The sequence below is a fragment of the Manis pentadactyla genome, chromosome 8, assembly GCF_030020395.1.
Source record: "Manis pentadactyla isolate mManPen7 chromosome 8, mManPen7.hap1, whole genome shotgun sequence".
NCBI lineage: Eukaryota > Metazoa > Chordata > Mammalia > Pholidota > Manidae > Manis > Manis pentadactyla.
This window is the reverse complement of record NC_080026.1, coordinates 82,455,545-82,480,970: the sequence shown is the minus strand read 5'-3', so window position 1 is coordinate 82,480,970 and position 25,426 is coordinate 82,455,545. Positions and strand designations below refer to the sequence as shown.

The window sequence follows — 25,426 nt, the reverse complement described above, 5'->3', positions numbered from 1 at the left end:
GAATTTGAACCTAAACAGTCTGGCTCCACAGCTTTAGCTTTTAACTGTTATCCTACCTGACCACAGAACTCTCTTTATCTCTTAGCACACTATTAGGGGCTCCAAGAATGCACTAACAGTAAGAATTGGTGATATGTTTGCACTGCTTAGAAATCAGGGACGGCATGCTCTAGTCCAGGGAAAGAAGTGTGAACTTTGGGGTCAAATTACTGCAGCTTTGTGGTCTTTGGCAAGTTAGTGTGATTTTTTTTGAGTTTTGGTTTTCTTGCCTATAAAATAAAAAGTACCTCTTTCTAGAAGTAAGTTATTATATGAACTATAGTTATATACTACAAGGGTACTATATAACATACCACAATATATATTACTATATAAGAGTATGATGGAATATACCAAATTTGTAGAAATCCTGACAGATCTTAGCTTCACTGGATGATTTACTTCTTTTTTTTTTTTTTCCTGAAAGTAGAAGCCAAAACCTGTTCTTCCGAATTGAGATTTTTTTCCCTAACTTCAGTGGTTGGTATCTTCCAAGAAGTGTAAGATGTAGCTGAAAAATATTTTTGGAAATTATGATAGAAGGAAATTAGCACAGCAGAACATGAATAAACTGTTAAAGAAAAGAGCACAGAAGTCACATGGTATTGAGAACACAGACCAACACATAGGGGATCCGGCAGGATCTGTGTTGTTTCATAAAGTACTTGATTAGGGTATTGGCCCAGAAATTTGGGAGAATTAAACCTGCTGAGCACTGTAACTTTGTTTTGTTAGAATTCTGAATATCCAAATCCTGTTAATGTTTTATATAAATATTTTTACAGCCAGTTTCTTTCCTTCTTGTTTATCAATAATGTGTGTGTGTGTGTGTGTGTGTGTGTCTGCATATGTAATTGCTTTTTTTTGCTTTTATGCACCATCTTCCAGAAAAGGTTGAGGAAAAGTAAATATGAGCGAAAAGCCTTGGTTAGTCAGATTTGCGCTTAAGTTTTTTTACCATGAATAGTTATCACATCAAATAGATAAATGGAAAAATTAAATGAAATAAGATGTTATTGTGCTGGAGATGAAAATAGTAATTTTTAAGTAAGTCCAAACAGCTTAGTGAAAGGGAAGGAGAAATACCTAGGAATTGGGAAACCCTGACTCTTGGACAAGCCTCAAGCTCTGTTATTCAGGCATTCTCTTAACCTCCCTGGTCTCTTCCTTGTCTTTGGTATAAGAAAAATATTCAATTAGTAAGCTAATTTAGACAAAATTAGAGTAGTATTACTTTTGTTTGTACTATATTCGAAACTTCAAAACTTCAGGTTGAATTTGCTTTTATCCAAGCTTTAATTCAGGTTTCTCCTTAGAACACACAGATATTTAGCTCTAGCCATACTTAATTTTCTACATTAATGAGAAAGAATTAGTAGTACATGTTTACCTTCAGGATATTTCCAGGCTCAACAGATTCCTTCACAATTCAAATATTAGGAAAGTTTAGGAGTAGGCAAACCTTTCTGTGGCTATCAGAGTGAAGAGTGCAAGTGGTAGGACCTGGGGCAGAGATGGCGATAGGCTGCAGATTAGGTACTGATAACAAAGAAATAAAACTAGTTTTTCACTGATATTGTACAAATGCACATAGTAGAAATTTTTTAGAAGAGCATGAAGAAGCAAAATCATCTAATTTTACCACCAGAGATAGATGGCTAGCATTGCATTCAAGATCTCCACAGCTTTTGAATGTGTATATATATATATATATATATATAGAGAGAGAGAGAGAGAGAGAGAGAGACTTACATAATAAAATGAGAGCATTTACTTAACAATGTATTTCCTTTGTTATTATTTATCACAGTCTACCCTCAAATGTTTTATCACTTTACATGGAATACGAGAGCCTGACAACAGGATTGTCATAATTCTTCCCTCCCATCTATGTGTGGTTGGTGTTGTGCATTTTACTTTTGCGTTTATTATAAACCCCATAATCCATTGTTACTGGTTTTGTTTTAGATAATCATCTTTTATATTTACCTTCTCTTTTGCCCTTTCTGTATTTCTTTGTGTAGGTCTAAGTTTCTGTCTGGTATCATATTTCTACCATCTAAAGAACTTCCTTTAATATTTTTCATATTGCAAATCTGTTGGTAATGAATTCTCTTAGCTCCTGTTTTTCTTTAAAAGTCTATTTCTCCTTGATTTTTAAAAGAATTTTCACTAAGTTTAGAATTCTCATTTATCAGGTGTTTATTTTCTGTGTTGAAAGATGTGACTTTGTTTTCTGCGTTGCATTCTGATGCTATAGTTATTGTCTTTGTTCTCTCTATGAACTATGCCCTTTTTTCCTCTAACTTTCTTTAAGATTTTTGCTTTGTCTTTCATTTCCAACAATTGAACTAATGTATTTAATAGTGGAGTTTGCTTGTTTATTACCATGCTCTATATCTTTGAGCTTCTTAGATATGTGGTATAATATACTCCATTACTTTGCGAGAATTCTTGACTATTATCTCTTCAGATATTTCTTCTGCCCCATTCTCTGTCTTTTTCCTGTGCTGTTTCATATCATCTCACGGGTCTGGGATATTTTTTGTTTTCCACCCTTTTTTTCTCTTTTGGGATCTTTATACTGACATATCTTAAGTTCACTATTCTTTTCTTAGCTTTATGAAGTCTGCTGATGAGTCCACCAAAGGAATTCTTCATTTCTGATATTGGGGTTTCTTGTATCAAGTGTTTGTATTTGATTGAAATTCCCTATATTTTGATGCCAGTAGTTTACCTGTTCTACTCGATAGAATGCTGGATATTGTGTGTAAAGTAGGAGAGACTGAGGTAAACAGTATCTTTGTCTGGAAACGGGCAAGCCTCTTCTTCTGTCAGGCAGTACATGTAGAGGGTTATAATACAGTTTAGTCAAGAGATGAGTTAGTTGCACTGAGTTTACATTTTGTTTTCACCACAGACTGAAAATTCCTTCAGAGGAGGGTGATTTTCCTTATGCTTAGGGTGGGGGAGGGAGGCCAATATTTTGACTTGGTGTTAGTGCTCCTTGCTCAGCTGTCCCTGCTCGCCTACAGCATGGAGAATGTCCCTCTCCCAGCTCCTGCCTAACCCGGCAGTTGACTGTGATTGCATGTTACTTTCTGTTAGGCTCAGGCTGGGCCGAGGGGTCTTTGATTCTGGTTCCGCTTCAGTCATCGGGAGTGTGTCTAGGCCTTCAGGCTGGGTCTGTTTCAGCATTCCTGCCCTTTCTGCTATGGCAGCCAACCTCTGTCCTGTTTCAGTGGCTGTAGATTTATATGCTGTCAAATTGCATCCCAGAAACACATATAAAGTTACATTTCACAAGCAGCAAATGAGGATCCACTTAAACAAGACTTTCTGTCTGGAACCTCACTGGTGTCCTTTGATGATTCGGGACCCCGTGATTCTGTTACTGGATCAGCAGTGAGAATGCAGCACCAGGCCTCTGCCTCTGAGGGCAGAAAGTGCTTTTATTGGTTTGTTGAGGAATTGGAATATAAATGTGCCATGAGTGGTCCAAAGATACAACTTTCATTTTTATTTATTCCTAGTTGACAGAAACAGCCGCCACACGATTCAGGAATGCAGAAGCATGTATTTCCTTCCGAAGTTCCAATTAACAGAAATAAGAAACAATGGTCTTTAGACAGAGACAGTATGATCCTCGACTGAAAATACAGCTGCCCAAGGGTTGAGAAAACTGAATTCTGATCCTCATTCTGCCTCTAATTATCTGTCAATTAATATAAAATGACTGACCAGTTCTATTCCTCAATTTATTTGTCAGATAGGGTTATTGTTACTTATATTACTTCAGTAGATTGTTGTGTAGAGAAAATGAAATTAGATAAGTATAATTTTCTTACACTTTACAACACTTTTTAAGGGCTATAGAAATACAAAGTTTTCTCTAGGAAGGGTTAGAGAGGTGTACAAAAATGTGGGAGTCAGAATTTCACGGCACCCTTTTGACTTCTACACATCACCGTATGAGAGTGCATGAATATGGAAGAGAGCAAAATTAGAAATAGAGTTCTTCTCACTAAAATTAGCCTACTTGTGATAAAGGTTAATTAGGTTCTTCTCAACCAGACTAGGGCACATTTTTAAAGGGAAATAAGCCCTGACTCACGCTGGGAAATGATGAGGTCTCTGTGTCAGGTCCCACTCTGGGCACAGTGAGCTCTCCTGTTAGACTGGTTTTCCTATAGACCTGTCCCGACACTCCCCACACTGTCTCAGGTCTAGAGTTCACTCATCCTGCTTGGGTCGTTAGAGTGGCCCACACTTCTACTCACCTAACAGAGACAAGCAAGACAATAACAAGTTGTAAGAAAGTTTACTTCATTCACACCAAAAAATAGTCCACATCAAAAGGACCAAAGCATACAAAATACACAACATATTTAGTTTTTTTCATCTTTTGTAACTTGTTACTCACAGTTGAAACCTTCAGCCATAAGCTGGAAGGTGTTGAGCAGGGGTCAGTAACCTACTGCCCCCAGGCCAAGTCTCGCCCACCGTCTGTTTTTGTAAATAACATTTTATTGGAATGTAACCATTCCCGTTTGTTTCCATACTGCATATGGCTGCTTTAGCACTACACTGGCAAATTTCAGTATTTGCAACAGAGATAAAATGACCTAAAAAGACAGAAATACTTGCTGTCTGACCTTTTGCACAAAAAGTTTGCTTATCCTTGGCCCACAGCAATGATATTAGCCCTGTCTACTCTCCACCAGCATCGCCAACACAAATCTGTTTTACTCAGGTCTCTTTCTTCTTTCATTTGATGAGTTAATTACTGATTTACACTTCCACACCTAAGAATAACGAGATAAAGAGTTGTTCAGATGGGAGAATGTATAATGGCTAAAAGCACTGGAAACTGGGAAAGTTTGTAAAAATACAGGGCAAAAAGAACATGATAACAGTACTCCATGAGGATGCCATCAGCCAAATCCAGAATATAGAAAATTCTGTAGAAATAAATTGCCCATTTTTTTCAATAAATATATAGGTTTGGAAGACAGAAGATAGAGTAGAGCACCTATGGAGCTTAGAAGACACTTAAGGGATGTTTCAGCCTATTGCAAGATCGGGATCTTCTAATTTCAGCAGCCCCACTGGGATAATTGGAGATAATGGGAGAATTGGAACACTGACAGGGTCTTGGTGTTATGAAAGAATTATTTTTACTTTGTTAAATATGATAATGGTGTTGTCATTATTTGTTTAAAAATATCCTTACCTGTTAGAGATAATTAAATTGCAATATTATGGGTGAAATAATGCCTATTCTCTTCCTCAAACTCCTTTAGCAAGAAAAATATAGTAGGGAGTATAGACAAAATAATATTGGCAAAAGGTTGATAATTATTGAACCAGAGGAATGAGTAGATTAAGCTCATCATGCCTTTCAAACTTTGTATGTTTGAAATTTTCTATTATGAAGTGTTTTTAAAAAACAAGTTTGAAACATAGTTTAATTTTAATCCTAGTTTTGCTTAACTGTCTCTACATCTGTAAAATGGGCATTGTAAATCAGATTGTATGTAGCATTATAAAGATTATGAAAATTAAATGAGATAGTGAAGAATTTAGCACAGTGCCTAACAGATAGGGAATGGTCAATACCTGGGAGCTGTTATATTGTTATTTGCCATCAAATGACAAAATGAGCCTAGTTCATTTATCATATATTTGGCTTTTGTGAATAACAGACCTTAAACCCATTTTGTCGCTATACAGGTATAAGGAGCCAAAATAAAAGAATGTTTTCACTATATACACGTATTTCCTTGTCAGTCTGACAATAATAACAGCATCTATAAGATGCATGGGGAAAAGAACGTGGTATCCAAGGGGATCATGATTGGAATTTCAGATTGTCCTAACAATATGTCTTCTGCAATGGCAGTTTAAAAAACATGATTTCCTGTCAGATTGATAATAAATGCCGGGAACACATTTTAGCCCGATACACATGGGAAGTCCTGTGGCTAAGTATGTACTGACAGGAATTCTTTCTCCTTGACAACTTGTGCTCAGATGAACCCAGAGCAGGCTCTGAGTAACATGGTATCCCTTGAACTGAGTCTCATCTGACTTGATCAGCCACTTCTTCATCAACCAGTCAGCCTGTATGCATCACACAAATTTGTAGGAAAACACACTGAGTTGAAGGTGCAGCATTTTAGAGCAAAGGAAAACCATCTTCTTATCCATCCACCACCTCAATCAAATGAAAGAAACGTGGGCCTCACCCCACAGAGTGTGTCCCTTAAAAGTCATCCATTTTGGGGTCTCCTTCTGGGCAAACTTACTGCCAGAGAGAAATGTGGGGAAGTATTCTGTTCACCATGGATGTTTAAAAAAAAGAAAAAGAATGAGGACATGTGGGTGAGGTTTAGGAAGCAAGGTTTTGGTTGACCTGAAGATAAAAAAAACTACTATTTTTTTTTTCTATTCTTTCACAGAATGACATCACTCCTTTACATGTTGCATCAAAAAGAGGAAACGCCAATATGGTAAAACTATTGCTTGATCGAGGAGCTAAAATCGATGCCAAAACAAGGGTAAGCCTGCAGTTCATATACCGGCTTCTACTCATTTTCAGGAAATGGGAATTCTTCTAATACCTTTTCATTGGCTCAGCACTGCCTCTATTTTTGTTTCATTTGTTGTAGTCTCTTAGAAAATTACTGGTAAGTTTGTTCTTCTAAAAATGGGATGATAATTCATAGTTATAAATCTTTAATACATGTTTAAATAGTATATGGCTTTAATTATAGAAACTAAGGCTTAAGATCTGGAGTTTTTGTTGAGTGAAGTTTTAAGAATTTGATCACACTGCCACTGCACGCGGAGCTACTCGTATTTTGTCCTTAACCTGAGGGTTATTCTGTTTAATAACTGATCCCTCTGCCTTGGCATACTGCTGGTGGGAATGTAAAATGGCACAGCTGCTACAGGAAGCAGTATGGAGGTTCCTCAGAAAGCTAAAAATAAAACTACCACATGATCCAACAATTCCACTTCCGGATTTTCAATTTCAAAAAAATTGAAAGCAAAATCTCGGAGCAATTATTTGCACACCCATGTTCACTGCAGCATTATTCACAAGGGCCAAGAAGTGGAAGCAGCCCAAATACCCATTAACAGATGAATGGATAAGAAAAATGTGATTTGTACATACAGTGGAATACCATTCAGCCTTAAAAAGGAAGGAAATGCTGTCACATGCTGCAACATGAATAAGTCTTGAGGACATGCTGAGTGAAAGAAGCCAGTCACAAAAGTACAAATACCGTGATTCTGCTTACATGAGGTATCTGGAGTAGGTAAATTCATAGAAACAGAAGTAGGATGGTGGTTTGCTGGGCCATGTGGGACAGAGAAATGGGAGTTTTTGTTCAGTGGTACAGAGTTTCAATTTTGCAAGATGAAACAGTTCTAGAGATATTACACAACAATGTGAATATAGTTAACAATACTGAGCTAAATACTTAAAAATGGTTAAGAGAGTAATTTTATAGTATGTGTTTCTACCACAAACAATTTTTTTTTAAAGCCCAATCTGTCTAGCTAGGTGTTTGGCGTGTTACTTATTTGGTTTGATGCTTTATGGGTAAGAGAAAGAACAGACTCACAATCAAGTTTGAATCCCAGATGCTGGGCTTAGCTAGTTGACTTTGATGGCTGTTTCACCTCCTGCATGTAATTTCTCTATCTGAAAATAAAGAACAGTAATGGCCACCTTGAAGGGCTGTTGTAATGATCAAGCTACTGTTTGTAAACTGTGTAGGGATAAAGTAGACCAGAAATAAATCCTAGCTGTAATGGATTACTCAGAGGTCCAATCAGCATTAAACTTCCAGCTAAGGGACTTTCTTTTTCAATGTCTCATATGTGTGTTATGAAGTGTGAGCAAGAGGAAGGCTGGTAAAAAGGTGGTCTCGCCACAAATATCCACCTACCTAAGGGTTTTGGATAGTTTTCCTTGTCTCGTAATTGTACTTCCTATAATTCTGTGCTTCCTCCTTTCCAGAATACTGATCTCCATGTTTCTAAAATTGGTCTGCTCACCAGAAATCAATTCTTAAAGTCCCTTGACCTACTATTTATTTATCACTCCCTGCATTTATTCACTCATCCAGTCAATGACCGCATGCCTACTGGGAGCCAGACTCAGCTAGGTGATAGAGCAAGGCAACGAGATGCTTACCCTGCCCTCCTGAAGCTCATGGGTAGTTCATCCCTGTAGTCTGACCCAAAGACATCCCAGCCATGGGTATTTGGCAGGAGACCCAGACTTCTTTTTCCTGCTAACTATTGAACCTGAAAACCATGTACGTACCTCGGAAGAAGCAAGCTTTCCAGAAAGGAAGAGTGAAGGAAGATGAAGGTCAACCCCTAAGGGACTGCCTGCCTGGGGAAGTAAATTCTATATAGGTCTCACTGAATTGACTGTGTGTTTTTAATATGTTAATTATAATATGTTAATTATTGATATATCATTAATTATAGTAACTAATAATTACCAGGATGCTAGAAGTCTTTCTTTACATGGAACTTCCACTAAGTGTGGGCTATTTAAAGAGGTTGTGAGGACTAAAAGAGAATTATCACTTGTGCCACTGATTGCCATGTAGAGCTAAAGGATCCTTTGTAAATAGGTAGAATTTCTGTGAAGAGAAATGAGAGATACTGGAGCCAATTGGGAAAGAGAAGCTTGAGGAGATATACCTGGGTCTCCAGCTGGGTGTTTAGAGGGTGTGTGGATTAGAGATGACCATATTTCTCCCTTTCTTGATATAGTCATCAGCCACCAGAATAGCAAAAGTCCTTGTCAGGCATTTTGCATCATTTATTTATTAAACACTTGCTGTATTTGGTACAATGGGAGGAGAAAAGGGTACCTAGGAAATCCAGGCCCTGTCCTTTTGGGGCTTATCACGTCGTAGGGGAGGGCCGGGATCAAAGCACAAAAATTCTTCTGGATAGAAGTTTCAGAGATATGGATACTGTACCTATGCATGTTTAGCATGCAGAGTGATTTCTGTGGCACTTTTCCTCCCTGTTCTGAAGGGCTCTCTTACTCCAAACAAGATGTAGACTGCTTTTTACCATCCATTCAGTTTTAACTTGATTCTCCTGCATTACATGAGTGTCATGTGAATGTGAAGGAGGAGACAGAGAGGCAGAGAACAGAAAAGCCTGTCATTCTTCTGTCACAGTCCTGCCTGGAGTGGGGATGGGTGTGTCAGTTTGGCACAGACTGAATTCCTGGCAGACTAATGGAAGACAGTGCAGTACAGATCCAAAATATGTAAACTATTTTGTGTTCTCCTCATCAAAGCTTTCCTTCTCTTGCTGAAATGACTGAGTAGCAATTGGGTATGTGGGTGAAAGGGGGAAAGCTAGCTAAAATGTCAGAAAGCCTTGGGACAAGCCTAAAAACAGAATGCAAAATTTCTCATAAAGTTTTAACTACTCAATCCCATAGCTCTTGCCAAAATAGGTATTGTCCGCCTCCTACCAAGTATGTACTACTGTTGTGGCTACCTTTTGCATCAACAGTGACCTGGTGCTCTTCAGTCACCCATGTTTGGAGACAGGAAGACATCTCTGGACTTTACCACAGCAGACAGCACACAGGGACCTCATTGGCTTGCTCTGTTCCCTGCATGGGCTGCTGACCTAATAAAATAAAGGATTCAGTTTAAAAAGCAGACTCTAAGAGTCCATGCATGCAAGAAAGTAAACTTAAATTGTGGTCAGGGTAACTTAAGTAGGATCTGAGCAAGATCTTACCAGCTGGAAAAGCAGGATGAGAGTAAATTTCATTTTATCCCACTGCCTGGTCTCTAGTCTGAAGTGTGACTAGCAAGTGACACTAACTTTAAGAATAATTAGGTACTGTAAAAGTTAAAAGGGTTATACATGTCAGGGAGATGTCACTAAGATGGCGAGGTAGGAGACCTCAGCCTCCATCCCTCCAAAACGTTCAATGATTAGACAGCTAACCATGAACAAAAACATCTCTGGGAGAGCTCAGACGTCCACTTAAGGATCTTCAATGACATAGTGGGCAAAACCCTGAGAGTAGCTGCACAAAAAGGAAGGGAAGAGCAGCCTCAGTTTACCCACATCACCTGTCTCCTGGCTGGCACCACTGAGTGCTGAGGGGATTCTCCAGCTCAGAGTTCCCCTCACCATGAAACAGAGAGGCGGGGAGCAGCCCACTTCCCCAGCCTTTGAGGACACTGCATGAAGGACCCGCTTTGGGTTTATCCCACCCAGACACAGGCAAAGCTGAGATGAATAGAGGTGGGAAGGAATAAGGAAGAGAGGCAGGGGCTGCCTGTATCAGCCATGCAGTGGGAGTGGCTGCTTCCCAGGGGCCTGCTCTGCCAAAGACCCCAGCAGCTTTCACCACTGAAGTCCCAGTGGGCAGTACAGCTGCCACGGGCCTCCTGCATATTTCACTGGCTTTTTGCCCCACAGATACTCATATTTGGGGACTCCAACCACCTGAAGTCCTTCCTGCTCCCTACCCACCCCTCCGCTGCTGGAGCCCAGGAGCCAGCCACAGCAGCAGCCAGCCCAGCCTTCTGTGGCTGCACAAGTACAAGACACCAAGTGGACCCCATGGCCGATGCCCACCACTGTGCCTGTGCTTGGGGCTAGTCCCTCCAGCCATGCACCTGCATGCCCCGGCCTGGCCCTCATCCCCCGCCTCCACCACTGTGTGTGTGTGTGCATGGCCACGTTCTGCTACCCCAGGAGCACACACCAACAACCAGGCCTTCCCAGCTGCTTGTGGGCTTAATTTGGCTCTGTCTCCAGTCACTGGCTCCACCACTCAGCACACTCCTCAGCCATGCATCTGCACATGCCCAGCCAGACCCTTAAAACAGGCCTCCACTGCCATGAGCACACCAACAGGGAGACCCTATAGCTACAGGAATGCACGCCAATAGCCAGAGCCCTCACAGCTCCTTGTAAGCTAGATCTGCCTGTTTTCTGTCCCTGGCCTGCACCTCTGGGCTCATCTGCAGCTGGGCACCTGCATGCCCACAGTCTGATTTCCGGCAGCAGCCTCCACTGCAGTGCACCGTGGCAAGACCCCACAGCCATGGTAATGCCCTCTGGCAGCCAGAGCCCCCACAGCTGCCACTGTTCCCAGAGTCAGCCCAGGGTCCTGCAGCTGTCCCTGGCCCCACTATGGTGCGTATGTCTGAAACCAGCCCCTGCCACTGCACAGGCACCTGCAGCTGGTCCTGCATCCAGGGGTGTGCACACCCCCAGTTGAGGACACCACTACTGTCTGCCAAACTCCCTGACCACTGGACTTTGAGGTGCCACTGTGGACCCCCGTGGTATTTGCCAAGGAACATGCAGTTGTCAGTGCCGTGGCCCCTCATGGCCTGAGCAAATGAGACATCACACCCCCTCAAATCCAGAACCACCTCGCACCTGCATTTGCCACCCTGCACCACTAGACCTGGGGTTACAACATGCCCCCACCTTCAGGTGAAGGTCTTCCCACCTTGCAAAGACAACCCATAAAGTCTGGAAGAAGTGACTGTTTCTTTAAATGTGCACACATGTATACAATGGTACAGGGATTATGAAGAATCAGGTAAACAGGACTCCAGGAACATAGTAAACTTCTAGCAACTCACCCCAAAGAAATGCAGATATGGGAATTGCCCAACAACAGATTCAAAATAATTGTCCTAAAGATGCTCAGAGAGCTACAAAAAAATCTACAAACAGTTTAACTAAACCAGGAAAAAAATGCAAGAACTAAATGAAAAGCTCAACAAAAAGAAAGCACTAAAAGAGAAACAGAAGTTTGCTTTAAAGCATGCAATGACTAAACAGAAGCATTCAATAGAGAGTGTTAATAGCAGACTAGACCAAGCAAAAAAAGAGAATATGAAATTATCCAGTCAGAGGAGCAAAAGGAAAAAGAATGAAAAGAATGAAGAAAACCTACAAGACTTATAGGACAAGTGAATGAAAACAATCTCCCATCATTGAATTCCCAGAAAAAAGACTCACTGGGGATGTAATAAATTGGGTTGATGACACCATCCCAATGTGGAGAGTTGTGAGGATCAACATGGGCAGGAGACTAAACAAAGGATTGGGTGCCCCTGTAGAACAGAAATTGGAGGTTTTTAAGAAAAAAAAATATTAAAAAGCATCTACTGACTTTTTGCAAAAACAAACAATAGAACTTTATTAATTAATTAATAACACTTTAATATAGCATTTAAACTTCATTTCCAAAAGATGTTTTGTAACGTTTCAATGAAGGCCAGCAATCCCACTTCTGGGGTTATATCCAAAGGAAATGAAATCACTATCTCAAAAGGATATTTGCATTCCTGTGTTCACTGCAGCATTATTCACCATGGCCAAGAACATGGAAACAGCCTCAGCAACAATTGACGGTTGAATGGGTAAAGAAAGTGTGATATCTATACCGATATCAATATATATATATATATATACATATCTTTCTTGATGTATGATGGGGTTATGTCCTGATAACCCATTGTAAATTTAAAATGTTGTAAGTCAAAAATACATTTTACTGCACCTAACTTACTGAGCATTGTAGCTTTGGCCTAGCTTATCTTAAACATGCTCAAAGCACTTACATTAGCCTGCAGGTGGATGGAATCATGTAACGCAAAGCCTATTTTATAGTAAAGTACTGAATGTCTCCTCTAATTTATTGAATACTCCACAGAAATTGAAAAAAGAGAATAGTTGTAAGTGTGTTGGTTGTTTACCCTCATGATCATGTGGCTGATGAGCTGCAGCTTGGGGCTGCCCCGCAGCACAAGAGAACATCTAATGCATGTCACTAGCCTGGGAAAAGATCAGAACTCAGAATTCAAAGTACATGTCTACTGAATACATATTGCTTTTGTAGCTTCATAAGTTGAACCATCGTAAATTACATGGACCATATTCATGTACATGGAATATTATTCAGCCATAAAAGTAAAAGGAAATCCTGCCATCTGTGACAACATGGATGGACCTTGAGGGTATTATGCTAAGTGAAATAAATCAGAGAAAGACAAAATACTATATGATATCACTTAGTTGTGGTGTCTAAAAACATCAAACTCACAGAAACAGAGAGTGGAATAGTGATTACCAGAGGCTGAGGGCTGGGGGGCAATGGAGAGATATTAGTCAGAGGATATAAACTTTCAGTTATAAGATGAATAAATGGAGAGGTCTACAGTACATCATGGTGACTGTAGTTAACTACATTGTAGTATATACTTAAAAGTTGTTATGAGAGTAGAACTTTAATGTTCTTATCCTAACAACAACAAAATTTATATGAGGTGAAGACTGTGTGAGCTAATAATACATATGCATGTATCAATTCATCACATTGTACATCTTAAACTTAGACAATGCTCCATGTCACTTACATCTTAATAAAGCTGGGGGGCAGGGGAAGATGATTATGCATGAATCTTCCTGAACCAGTTTAGCTAGGATCTGTTGAACCAGAGGCTGTGGTTCTGTGTCTATTTAGCTCATTTCAAAAAAGCTTTTCCTATTTTCCTAGCCCTATGATGCTGACTGATATCAACTGGCTTATTATTTTATTTTCCTACAGAACGACAAAAGTATGTAGAGTATTTCTAATAATGATGCAAATGTGCTCAGATATAAACACATATCAAGGCAAATTTTTCAATCTGGCCTCTATGCCGCATCCTCATTTTAAAATGATTTATGAAATTTATTTTTTCAACAAGATCTGAATGGCTTTATTTGTTCCTGTGTGGAGTGAAATGCTTTGATATGAAGCTACTTATGATACCTTCTATTTCTTTTCATTTAACTCTCTGGGCACAGCTAGCATGTGTATTTGTGTACTTACTGAGGAAAATACTTTGGAACCAATGGTGTCCTGTCATTTTCATTTTCTTTTGCCTCAGTTCACAGCCAAATCAGAGGCTCAATATGGACCCTAAGTTAGAACCATTTTAAGACTTTGTGGCATCTTCCAAGTTCTCTATCTCTTTTTACTGACTCTTCTCCATGCAGTAACAAAGGCAACCATGCTTATATTTAGTGCTTCAAAGAAGACTCAGGAGTTCCAAGTAGAGTCAGAAATAACAATACTGTAATTCCCAGAACAGGGCCCTAATCATGTGTCTCCCGACTTCCAGCCTTTGTAGAAGGTGCCACTGCCCATATCCTCATACAATCTGTAACTTCAACATTACAGCCAACGTCACACCTTCACCTTCAGATGCCCACTTTCATCTTAGTGGGCATCTGTATCACTTAGCACACTTCCTGGCACATACTAGGTGTTTCATAAGTATTTGCTAATAATATGGAGAAAAGATACACTCCTTAGTGTTACATTTGCCAAAATGTCTTAATTTATTTGACTTTATAATGGTCCTGTGGTAATGTAATTTTGCCCCCTGAAGTTAATGGCATCTAATTGATTCATAAGTATGAGGAGATATTTATGCTCAAGTAGATAATGATTTTTCAGAATACCTCAAGCCTATGTTGTTAAATTCTTACTGTTCTGGCACAGTGTCAGAAGATACTTGGATATCCTGTAATTTTAGCCTATTCTTTCCCAGAAATGCAACTGGTTATATAGTACTCAGATTAAACATAAAGGGAAAAGAAATATTGGTATTGACTTTTGCTTTCCATTATAGTTCTAGAAGTGTGATTGCCTTGGTTAAAAGTAAATCCTTGAAAAAAAAATTAAATTTTTTGGTCATAAAATAGTCTCAGTCAAGCAGTCTAATACAGTCCTTCCTCTTTAGAGTTCTAATGTAGACATGTTGACAAGATTATTTGAAATAATGCAGAAGACTCAGTTTATACATCAAGACTAATTTTAAAATATTCCTTTGTCATTCAAATACATATTAATTTTTTATTTCATATCACAAATGTTAAAAGTTAATTGAAAGTATTTATTTAGATTCAAAGAAAGAAAAGGCCAGGGACACCTTCCCCTCAAGTTTTCCCTAAACTTCTCTAAAAAATTAAGCCTTAGTAAGAAAAAACAAAGGAAGAGCCATCATGAAATGCCCTTCTCTTTCCAAACAGGAAAGTCTCTTTGAAGTAAAGAATGTTTTTGAGAGTTGCAAAGAATCTGACAAGATGACAGGAGATTTTTTTTACTCTCTTTCTCTCAGTGAGTTCATGCCAGATTAGAAACCTCTTTTTCCTTTCCAGACTAGAGATCTAAATGTACTGGGTAAACTTCATATGCCACTGAAGCCTGGTTCTCTTAAAGAATCTACAAAGCAGGCTCAGGACAGCAGTTTTTTAGTTAATTGCTATGTGTTTCCAAGTGCTGGTACTCAGAAAGTACTCTACTTTTCTCCTATTTTCCCATGATGTATGTTGGTAATGCTCACATCCCACTTCTTTTAAGTAACTCTACATCCATAAGGTAGTCAAGTACTCTATAGTTATCAACCATAAACATCTTTATCTTCCTTCCCAAAGATACAATAAATAAGTCATTATTGTTATTTTAATTATGAACCTTAATTTGAATTGTCTTTTTTCTCCATGTAACATTTTCTAAGAACTACATGAAAAGCAACTCTATATCTGAAATTGTATTTTATAATAGGTTATTCAGTTTCTACCTACTGGAAATAAGAATTCTGTTATCTATTCATAAAAGGAATATTACCAAACACAAACTATGATGGTGTAGTATGTAGAAGCCACATGTTCATTTTTTTCCCTAAATGTTTGAGAGCTTTGGCTTCAAGTAGTGGTGCAATAGCTTATAGTGAATTAAGCCTGCTGAGAAAAATCATAAACTTGTTTGGAGGCCCTGAAAAGCCATCAAAAGCAGGGGTAACTTTGAGTGAATTCAACTTTTGAAAGAATTAAACAACACAGGATGAAATCTATATTTATATGGCAGGCACTCCCTAGCAGCACAGTGAATTGGGATAGAAACTCATGCAGAAAGTCATAGGTTCTTTGTCTTGAGGACAGAACATTGAATTTGTGGCTGTGAGAATGGCTGGATATTTAGAGGCAAAAAACTGCAAGTAGGGAACCACAAAGGGGGCTGCTGAAGTCAACATAGAAACTCCACACAATCCTTGGCTGACCCTTGAACATGTGTGTGCACAATAAAACTGGAAGGAGGCCAGAGGGAAATGACAGCTAAGAGATTGAAAGCTGAAAAGAAAGTGCAGCAGCTATCCGGTGCAGGAGACACAGAATTAGCATATCAGAGAGACTTGGCAACATCTTTGGCTTTTTACTGGAACTCCAGAAGAATTTCTGCCATTTTAGGAGTTTTACCTAGACCCCAGGACTAAAGGAATCTGTAGGAATAAGGACAAAACTGAAAAATACTTGTTCTTGGAAGCTTAAAACCAACTCCCTATACATCTAGAATTTTTAATAATGTATTATTAACAACATCCAGCACATGATTTTAAAATTAGTTTTAAAATTACTTTTAAAATTAGAGAAAAGAATAAAATGTGACTTTTAAAGTCAAAAGAAAAGTTAGATAATAGAGACCCACAGATAACTCAGATGTTTGAATTAAGTGACTTTATGATAAGTGTTAATCTGACGGAAAAGATAGATATAATGGGTGAAGAAAAGAATTTCAGGAGGAATAAGGAAACCTTAAAAGCAATAGGTAGAAGTCCTACAGTTGCAAAACATAATATCTGAAATATTTTTAAAAATTCATTGGATGTGATAAACAGCAGAATAAATGAATACAAAGGAAGAAAGAATTGGTAAACTTGAAGATGTTGTGAAAATCATCCAATGTGAAGAACAGAAAGCAAGAAGATTAAAAATCAATTTAACACCATGGCAACAGTCTGCGGAATAATAGCAAGCTAAGTACATACAATGGAGTCCAAGAGGCTATGAGGTAGGAAAAGAAGTCTTTATTTATTTGCAGATTTAATCATAAACTGCAACCCCCTGACCCAGCTTACAATTTAACACACCCCAAGGGTGATAAATAAAAAGAAAACCACACACTCGGACACACATCGTACTGAAACTGCTGGATGTCAGGTTAAAAAAATTTAAGCAACTAGAGAAAAAGATGCATTGTAAAAAAAAAACCCAAAGATGAAATAATAGTGTAAATTGTATAAAAAATTATAATATTGCAGAATTCTCATATTACACATGAAGTTATACAGTGCTAACTCAATACATAATATATTAATATTATTACTATATAACAATATAATGAATAATGTAACATTATTTAGACTGATAAGAATGTATTGTAATCCCTACAGCAACCACTAAAAAAATAAAGTTTTAGTTAAAAGCCAAAGGAAGAGATAGCCAACGATATTTATGATATTCAATGGTTAGAATACTAAATACTCAACCTAAAAGAAGACAAGATACTAGGGACAAAAAGCACAAACAACACAGTAGAAAAATGCACAACAAATAGCATAAGGCAGTTTGTTCTAGACTCCAAGAAAGCTGTAGTTTTCCAAGCAGAGAGAACAGAAGGATTTTACCTTATTTTAGTTTAATTTTAACCATACAGAATGTATGGCAGGACAACAAAGAAGGAAATTAGAAGGAGGTATTTCTGTCTCTATATATAAATGGCAGAAATGAATTCTTGACAATAAAAGGAGACTACTTGTATAATAGAAAGAATCCAGTCCCTCTGATGGAGGCAAGCCTAAGTGTAAATTCTAATTCCAACCAGTTACTCCCATGTGACCTTGGGTAATCTTCTGGAGCAGCTTTCTCATCTGTCAGTGGAACTTCTCATGCTTTTCTCATGAGTTAGTAGAGAATCGGTAAGATCATAAATATAAAGTGCCTGTGACAATAGAGGGGTTTCAAAAAATGTTATTTCAATTCCTTTTAGGCCAAATCTAAAAACTGCCTATAATGCACAAAATGAGGATACAGTCAGAATTTTTAATGAAAAATACAGATCTGAGAATAGCTTTTCTGTTAAACTGTAATTGATGTCCTTTAATTTATCTCTGGCTATATTATAACTCCGCTGAGCTCTGTCTACCTTTTCTTTATTGTTTTCATTTTTCAATTAAATATCACATTCTGGTTTACATCCATGATATAGGGGGAAGAAGAGAAAGGAACTAGAGGATACAGATCAAAATAAGTATTTTTTTTAATGTACTTTCCAGGTCAAGAATTTGTGTCATTTCAGTATCGGCTTTGAGCAAATTTGACCTGTTAAAGACATATTTGGGGTTCAATATTCTTAGGTATGATACCTTAATGTTCTGCTGCATGCTTTTCAGAAAAACCAGACATGAAAGAAAGTCTTTTTGACCTTCGGGTGTGTGAGGTTTTGTTCTTAGGCTAACACAAGAGAGCATTTTGTCCAGCCACTAAAGTGCAGCTCCCCACTGCACTAATAAGATTACTGTCACTGAAAGGAAAGATGAGATCTGGACTAACCGGTTTGTGTTGCTTCATAATTCTGCCCAGGGGAATACTTGTTCATTATGTCGGTGCTTTAAAAATCCGGGAGCATTGGAAAAAAAATTGCTAACCCCATGCAATTTCATTTCCCTCCCATAATGTTACTATGGCAACCCAGCATCCCTCTCTTCTTCTCTCCTGTCCAAGTGCATATGCTGCCTCTAGAGACACCCTCCCTTGAGCCCCCAATATTGCCTTTGTCCAGTATTTTTCAACTGGAGGTTGACACAATTTTTTTTAGCTAGAGGCTGGAGCTAAAGAAACTGCCTTTTGGTCCAGGACCCATTCTAAGTGACAGCATATATTGTGAATTCCTAGAGTTGGGAGTAGGTAAGAATCCTTATTTTTATTGGAATAGGCATTGCTTTAATTTTAGGGAAATTGTATTCCAGAATTCACTCCCATGTTGTAAAGCACAATAACCAAAATAGGTTTTTTTTTTAAGCTTATATTATTCTGAACTAGAGGGAAAAAAATCTTACATAGAGCAACTACTCTGATATTTCTTATCCTACTATCCTGAGAGCTAAAAAGACCAAGTCATGTTCTTTAGTCTAATTCCAATATACAAGTCAGTTACCCATTGATAATTTTGTTCCTTCTGGTAGAAAAGACAAGCTATTTTAGTAGCACTTATGAAGTACAAAATTAGACTTAAACAGGATAAAAAGGAAAGAAATTTCTAACCAAGTAATTAGCAAACATTTTTAAAAGTCCCATTCACTTTGTTATTTGTATTAAGTGACTTTTATGGACATGGTACTGAGTTACTGTCTCTGAGATTCAAATATCCATTAAACTAATAACCTTGTCCTCAGAAGCAGACTAGTTGAAATGATAATGCATGCCTATAAATAACTAAAATACCAGGGAAAAAGTTCAAGGTTCCCCAAAAGAGGTTAAGATTAAATAAGGCAGGAGTCCTGAAGGTAGAATGGTTACATCTAGTTTTGGACAAGGAAAGAAACACTATAGTTGACCCTTGAACAGCATGGAGCTTAAGCATGCCAAACCCCATGCAGTGGAAAAGCAGCCTATGACTTTGGACTCCCCAAAAACTGTACTAATAGCCTCCTGTTTGTTTTATGGAAGTGAATGATTAAATAGGCTAGTATCTACATCTACTTCATACATTCATGACATAAATGTTTGGTATTTCTGGGCTATGTGACCCACCTGCAGGTTTTTTCGAATTGTCACAGATCTCCAAAAATTTTCCAGTATATTTATTTGAAAATCTGCATATAAGAGGACCTGTGTGGTTCAAACCCTATTGTTCAAGGGCCAACTGTACTTTTAAAACATTAAGGGTTTGGGTCTAGGAGAAAGTGGAGAGGGAACTTTCAGGACTGTAGGCAAAGCAAGGGAACAATAAAGTGAGAGGCTTTGGTCCAGAGCTGCCATACGTTAATTGGGGCAGAAGTGAAAGGCATTAGCAGGCCAAGTACAGCAGTGATTGATTTTGGAAGACCGAATGCTAATCTGAGGACTTTTGACTTGACTGAAGAATAAATAATAGTTATTAAAGATCTTCCTGAGCACAGGGATATCCTAATCAGAGCAGTGCTTCAGGAAAGCCATACCTATTTCAAACCCAAAGAAATTAGTTCCAAATTTAAATGTTTAATATTTTTGTCCAAAACATAGGTATTAAGTCAATGCCTGTCCATTTTTCTCTTCTTTTTTTAACTGAATGAAGTGTGAATCACTACATGGGAGTTATTCTTCAGTCTCACTATGGATCAGCTTGTCTTGTCTCAGTCTCCTTTGTGACTGTAAAAACTGTGATGATAAACTAATTAAAGATCTTACATTAACTCTAGGCACTAGTTTTCCACTGACCTGTGAAAGTCCCATCCACCAGGCAGGCACTGCCTGTACAGTCAGGCCGCCACAACAGCTTCGTACAGCTTCCTAATGAGGCATCTCTCCTGTCGGGATTCTGGCTGTTTGAAGAGCCATGCATTTTTTAAAAGTTTCAGAGCTAGTTTGCAGAAGTTCCAAAGGAGTCAGCCACTTGTAATCAATGTTTAAACTACTACGAGTAGAACTACAGCTGCAAGAGCCGTGTTTTTTAAATAGCTCTTTGCAGGTGAGCTAGAACTGCTGGGCCCTACCTTGGAGAACTAGCCAACTTAATCAAGGTAATAAAAGGAACAATAGCCAGAACAATGGCTCTTCACAGCTCTTGCACTGAAGAAGAAAAAAAGTCACCTTTCCTAGCTTTGCCTTTAGATTCTTTAAATTTTTAATAAATTAAACACCAGAGATCAGAGATAGCAGCTGCAGCGTGTAGATAAAGGAAGGCTAAGAGAGACTGGAAGTTTGAGCAGAGAGGCTTTGTCTTAGTATTATTTCCCAAGACATGCTTGGTGGTCTTACACAGTCAGAATTCAACCTTTGCAGCCTAGGATGAGTAATTCAACATCTCTGAACCTTAGTGTACTCAGGTATAAAATGAACTAAGTATACCTTCCATATTGAGGTAGTCAGGATAAAATGATATAATACCTTGGATTTGCTTCAAAGTCATAAAAGAAAGGAGAAAAATTTAGGATATAGATGAATCAAGATTGATCATCAGGTAACCTAGACGCTTACTACACCATTCAGTCTACTTTCGTCTGAGTACGTTTCAAATTTTCCATAACTAAAGCTTTTTTAAAAAAGATGAAATCAGTGAAAATGTGCATCTGTTAAGAACATACACACCAAAGGATTAATGGTTTAAAATGGATTTTGTTCTTAGACAGCCAACCATGTTGCATTCAGTATGTAGCATTTTGCTTTGGGAAAGATAATTTTCAAGAATAAATGAGTTGGGCAAAAATAATTACTTTTTCTGTCTACATAGTTCTGTTGAAAATGTCTACACATGCTGTGTTGCCTCTTATCTTAGAGTAGGTAGGAGAAAAATGAAAGAGACAAATTTGACCTTTTGGTTCATAGAAGACAATCACTATACTGCAGGGCCTGTGAAATGCTGTGGGGGGTGTGTGTGTGGTGGAGAATAGATGTGGTTGTATTATTTGTCCTAAAAATATTTTCAGGTTTCATATTACTGGGAAGACATTTGGACTTAACAGTGTTTTTTTATTCTCTGATTTTATTTTATTCTATTTTATTAGCAAAATGCTATTTCCAACTTCAAGGACTATTACATTGATTTACTCTGGTTTAGAAGAGTTAATGTTTTAAATCAGCATAAAAGGCAGAATATTTAAATATGCTCAAAGAATATTCAGATCAACATATGTAATGTTTGCAATTCAAATTTCATAGGCATTTTAATTCTGAGATTTGGCTAGTACTTCAGAAATAGGGTTATACCATTAAATTATACATTATGACAATTAGGCTCACTTTCAATATCTCACACAATCTAGAAAGTGATTTGAATACACTGAACCACATTTTGATGTATTTAAAAATGTGACTGTCCTTAGGGTGGGTGTTAAGTGTCCATTGGAGGAATCTTCAAGTTGGGGGATACAGACACTGGGGTGTGAGATAGCCTGCCCATAGGGTTTGTGGCCACTTGGATAGGTCAGGTGAATAACATTCCACTCCTTAACTCCCTGATGATTCTCCTTTCCCACCTTACCTGTGATACAATGTCTTTCTCCCTAGCTCTAACTCACCCTCACCCACCACCTCCAGGGTGCAAAACCTCTGAGCAGGAAGGGAAGGTGAGGAGGGGCTAAGGGAGGAACTTAAAACACTGGTATCATGTTAAGAACTGCCTGACTCTAATTATCGAACAACAAATTCTTTGGCATATTGGATGCTTAGGAATTCTATTACTGCCAGTAAAAATGATGGACCTAATGGCGTTGTCTTATGAGGGATCATTGACAAAAAAAATCACCATTAAAATATTATATGATTTTTGGCATGTAATCTGGGAGTTTGGAGAATTAGTGATACTGCTATAACAAAAGTCCATCTACTTAGTTACGCAGACAAAATGTCTCAGTACTAACATTTATAAAAACAAAAATTGGAATAGTGATGTTGAACCCTGTCTCTTTCTAGCAGTAACTAATGAAGTCTAATAATAATGCATTAGCAGATACATGAACTGGTTGTGAAAAAATACATCTCATTAGAAGAGGAATTCTTTATAAATTCTTATTTAATCATAAAATCTGTATTTTTGTTTTGATCGTGTTTGAATAATTATATGATAACTCCAATTAGGTGATATATTCTTGATATTTGAAGTCTTATGTTCTTAGGAAATCCTTAAACCTTTTTTAAATTTAAATTTATATATTTTCATAGCAGAGAAATATACAGTAATCAATGAAAAACACCCAAGTAAAATTACATGACATTAAAATGAAATGTGGGAAAAGTGGAATGGAAATAAAAATGCAGAAGGAAAAAGGGCCAATGTGGAATGCCTATTACACATTTTCCTATTTTATGTTTTTTTTAATGGTGGATGCCAAATTACTTATAGCATTTAGATTCCATGGGATAGTCAAAAGAGTCGTGCAACAGTTATATTTTTAAATGTCAGTTTTCTGATAATGTAGAAACTTACAATTACTTACAAAAATTATTAAAATTTTAGTTGAAAATATGAAATTATTTTATGAGATAAGTGAGCAGATGTTTGAAACTCACTGGCCCACAAAAGGCTGGATGCTACACTTACAGAATTTCCCAACGTCTCTAATTGAAGGATGTCTTTATCCAACAGGACGGCCTGACGCCGCTGCACTGTGGAGCAAGGAGTGGCCATGAGCAGGTGGTGGAAATGCTGCTCGATCGCGCTGCCCCCATTCTTTCAAAAACCAAGGTAATTTCTTTCCAAGTTTTTGGACATTGACAGGATTTAGCTTTGCATCCCTGTGCTGATTATTTAGCCCAGCCTTTTGAATCGTGTAGAAAAATGACAGAGTCTCAATTTAGCAATTAGAGTGGCTGCTTCACCAAAGCATTGGAGACCCTCAAGATAAGTTTGGCTTCATGAAGGCTTTAGATGGAATGGACTCTACCACAAGTCATTTCTTAGGTTGTTTTTGTTTGTTTCAGGAACACTTACTGCTTGATTTTACTCTCTGATATTTTCACAGCTCAGAAATGATTGCTTATCAGGGAAGGAAAGCCTCCAAGATTTATAGTCTCTCAAGTGTGGGTGCTATAGTCTTTCTCCATTCCTCATTTTATTTCTTGATTGTTCCCAGATTGGAAAGAGGTCAACAATATAATTTAACCGATACAACTAGAAACTGGAAAGATTACACTTTGTTTGGGCCTTTGGGGAAGTTGACATACTCTGAAAGGAACTTATGATGGTTGCCTGAAAAAATTAATGTTCTACTAAGTTTTTTAATGGCAAAACCATTTGACACTATTTGAAAGAGAATACTTGTATACAGCTTGGGACATATGAACTGCCTCAGAGTCACTACTATTTTTATTAATCAAACCCATGATGTTTGGAAGCTGTATTAAGCTCTATAAAGATCTTTACTTCCTAGACATGATCAATACGATAGAAGCACATGTTCCTCCTGCTGCGCGCAGGTCGGCGGTGACCCAACGGCCCTGCTGAAGCTGGATGGCACTGAGCCTCTCTGAGCAGTTCCATCCCTCATTTGAAATGCGGGGTTCAGATCGAGCCATGAGAGGTGCTACCCAACAAAATTGAACAGCCACAGTTTTTCACTGTATGAGGTGACATCTGGCCTTTTGAGTACTTCTCATCTAAACCACTCTATTTGCTCTTTTTCACTTTCACACAGTCCATAGCTATCTTCTTCCCACCCACTGCCACCTCCTGCGCCACCTCATCTCTCCTGAACCACTGTCAGAGCTTCCTCACTGCTCCTCCACTCCCCCTGGCCCCTTTCCAGTCCAGGTCTAATCCATTTTGCAGTCAGAGTGGCCATATAATTGTCAACCAAATCATGTCAGCCTCCTTCCTAAACATCCACCAATGAATTCCCATTGTTCTCTTGAAAATTAATTTTCATTACATCCAAAAAGTACAGGCACACTTAGAAGTCAGGTTGTTTTCCCATCCTTATCTCCTATTGTTCATTTCATTATTATGTTTTTTTTCCTAAGAAATATTGATTTTTTTTCTTTTGTGCTTTTAATATGCAAGAACAGTCCCTTGTTCTTTGATAGCTTCTTTTCTTAAAACATCCAATTCTTGTTTTATGGATATAATAGATCCTATTGCCTTTCTAAGAACATTCAAGATACCTTTTCTTTAATTTTATTCTGCATCTCATCTGTCCCTAATTCCTCAGAGTTCCTTTTTTCTCTTTGTTGGATTTGGCTCTCCCTTTCATATTGGAGGTCTCCCAGCAATGTCTGTATCTGACCGTAGGTGTCAGGCACTAACATTTGAGTGGCAGCTCTATAGCTGTGTAGGTGGGCTCCACTCATATGTCAGGTGACAGCAGGTCAGAGGAGTCCTCTGATGTCTCTGGAAAGTTCAGGTTTTTTAGCAATGAATCCTCCAGTCTTTTGCAGTGTATGTGTGTATGAATATATTTAGGGTAAGAAAAATGAAATGAGGCTATCGGTCTCCCTGTCCTCTATGCATACTTTAATCAGAAGTATGTTAACTAATATTTACACAGTGATTACCCACATACCAAGTTCTAAGCACTTTTCATATATTCATCCGTTTACTGCTTAGAATAACTCTATGAGGTACTAGTATTACTATTATACACATTTATAGATGAGGAAACTAAGACCCAAAGAGAGAAAGTAACTTTCTCAAGATAAGTCCACTAGTTGTAGAACAAGGATTTGAACCCAGGCAGTCTAAGTCTAGAGACCATACTCTTGGCACCTAAAATGCCCTCCCTTTTTCTGTGAGCACCTGTTCTTGGTCCAGAGCCTCACCAATGCCCTC

At 38.2% G+C, this 25,426-nt stretch overlaps 1 protein-coding gene across 3 annotated transcripts in view; it reads left to right on the top strand.

The window, feature by feature from the left end:
• Positions 1-25,426, top strand: part of ANK3 (ankyrin 3) — a 331,543-nt gene that overhangs the window by 144,541 nt on the left and 161,576 nt on the right. For all 3 annotated transcript variants that reach the window (XM_057505891.1, XM_057505892.1, XM_036895053.2), the window contains 2 exons: positions 6,501-6,599; positions 23,249-23,347. In XM_057505891.1, the coding sequence (XP_057361874.1) occupies positions 6,501-6,599; positions 23,249-23,347 (198 nt within the window). The remainder of the gene's footprint in view (positions 1-6,500; positions 6,600-23,248; positions 23,348-25,426) is intronic.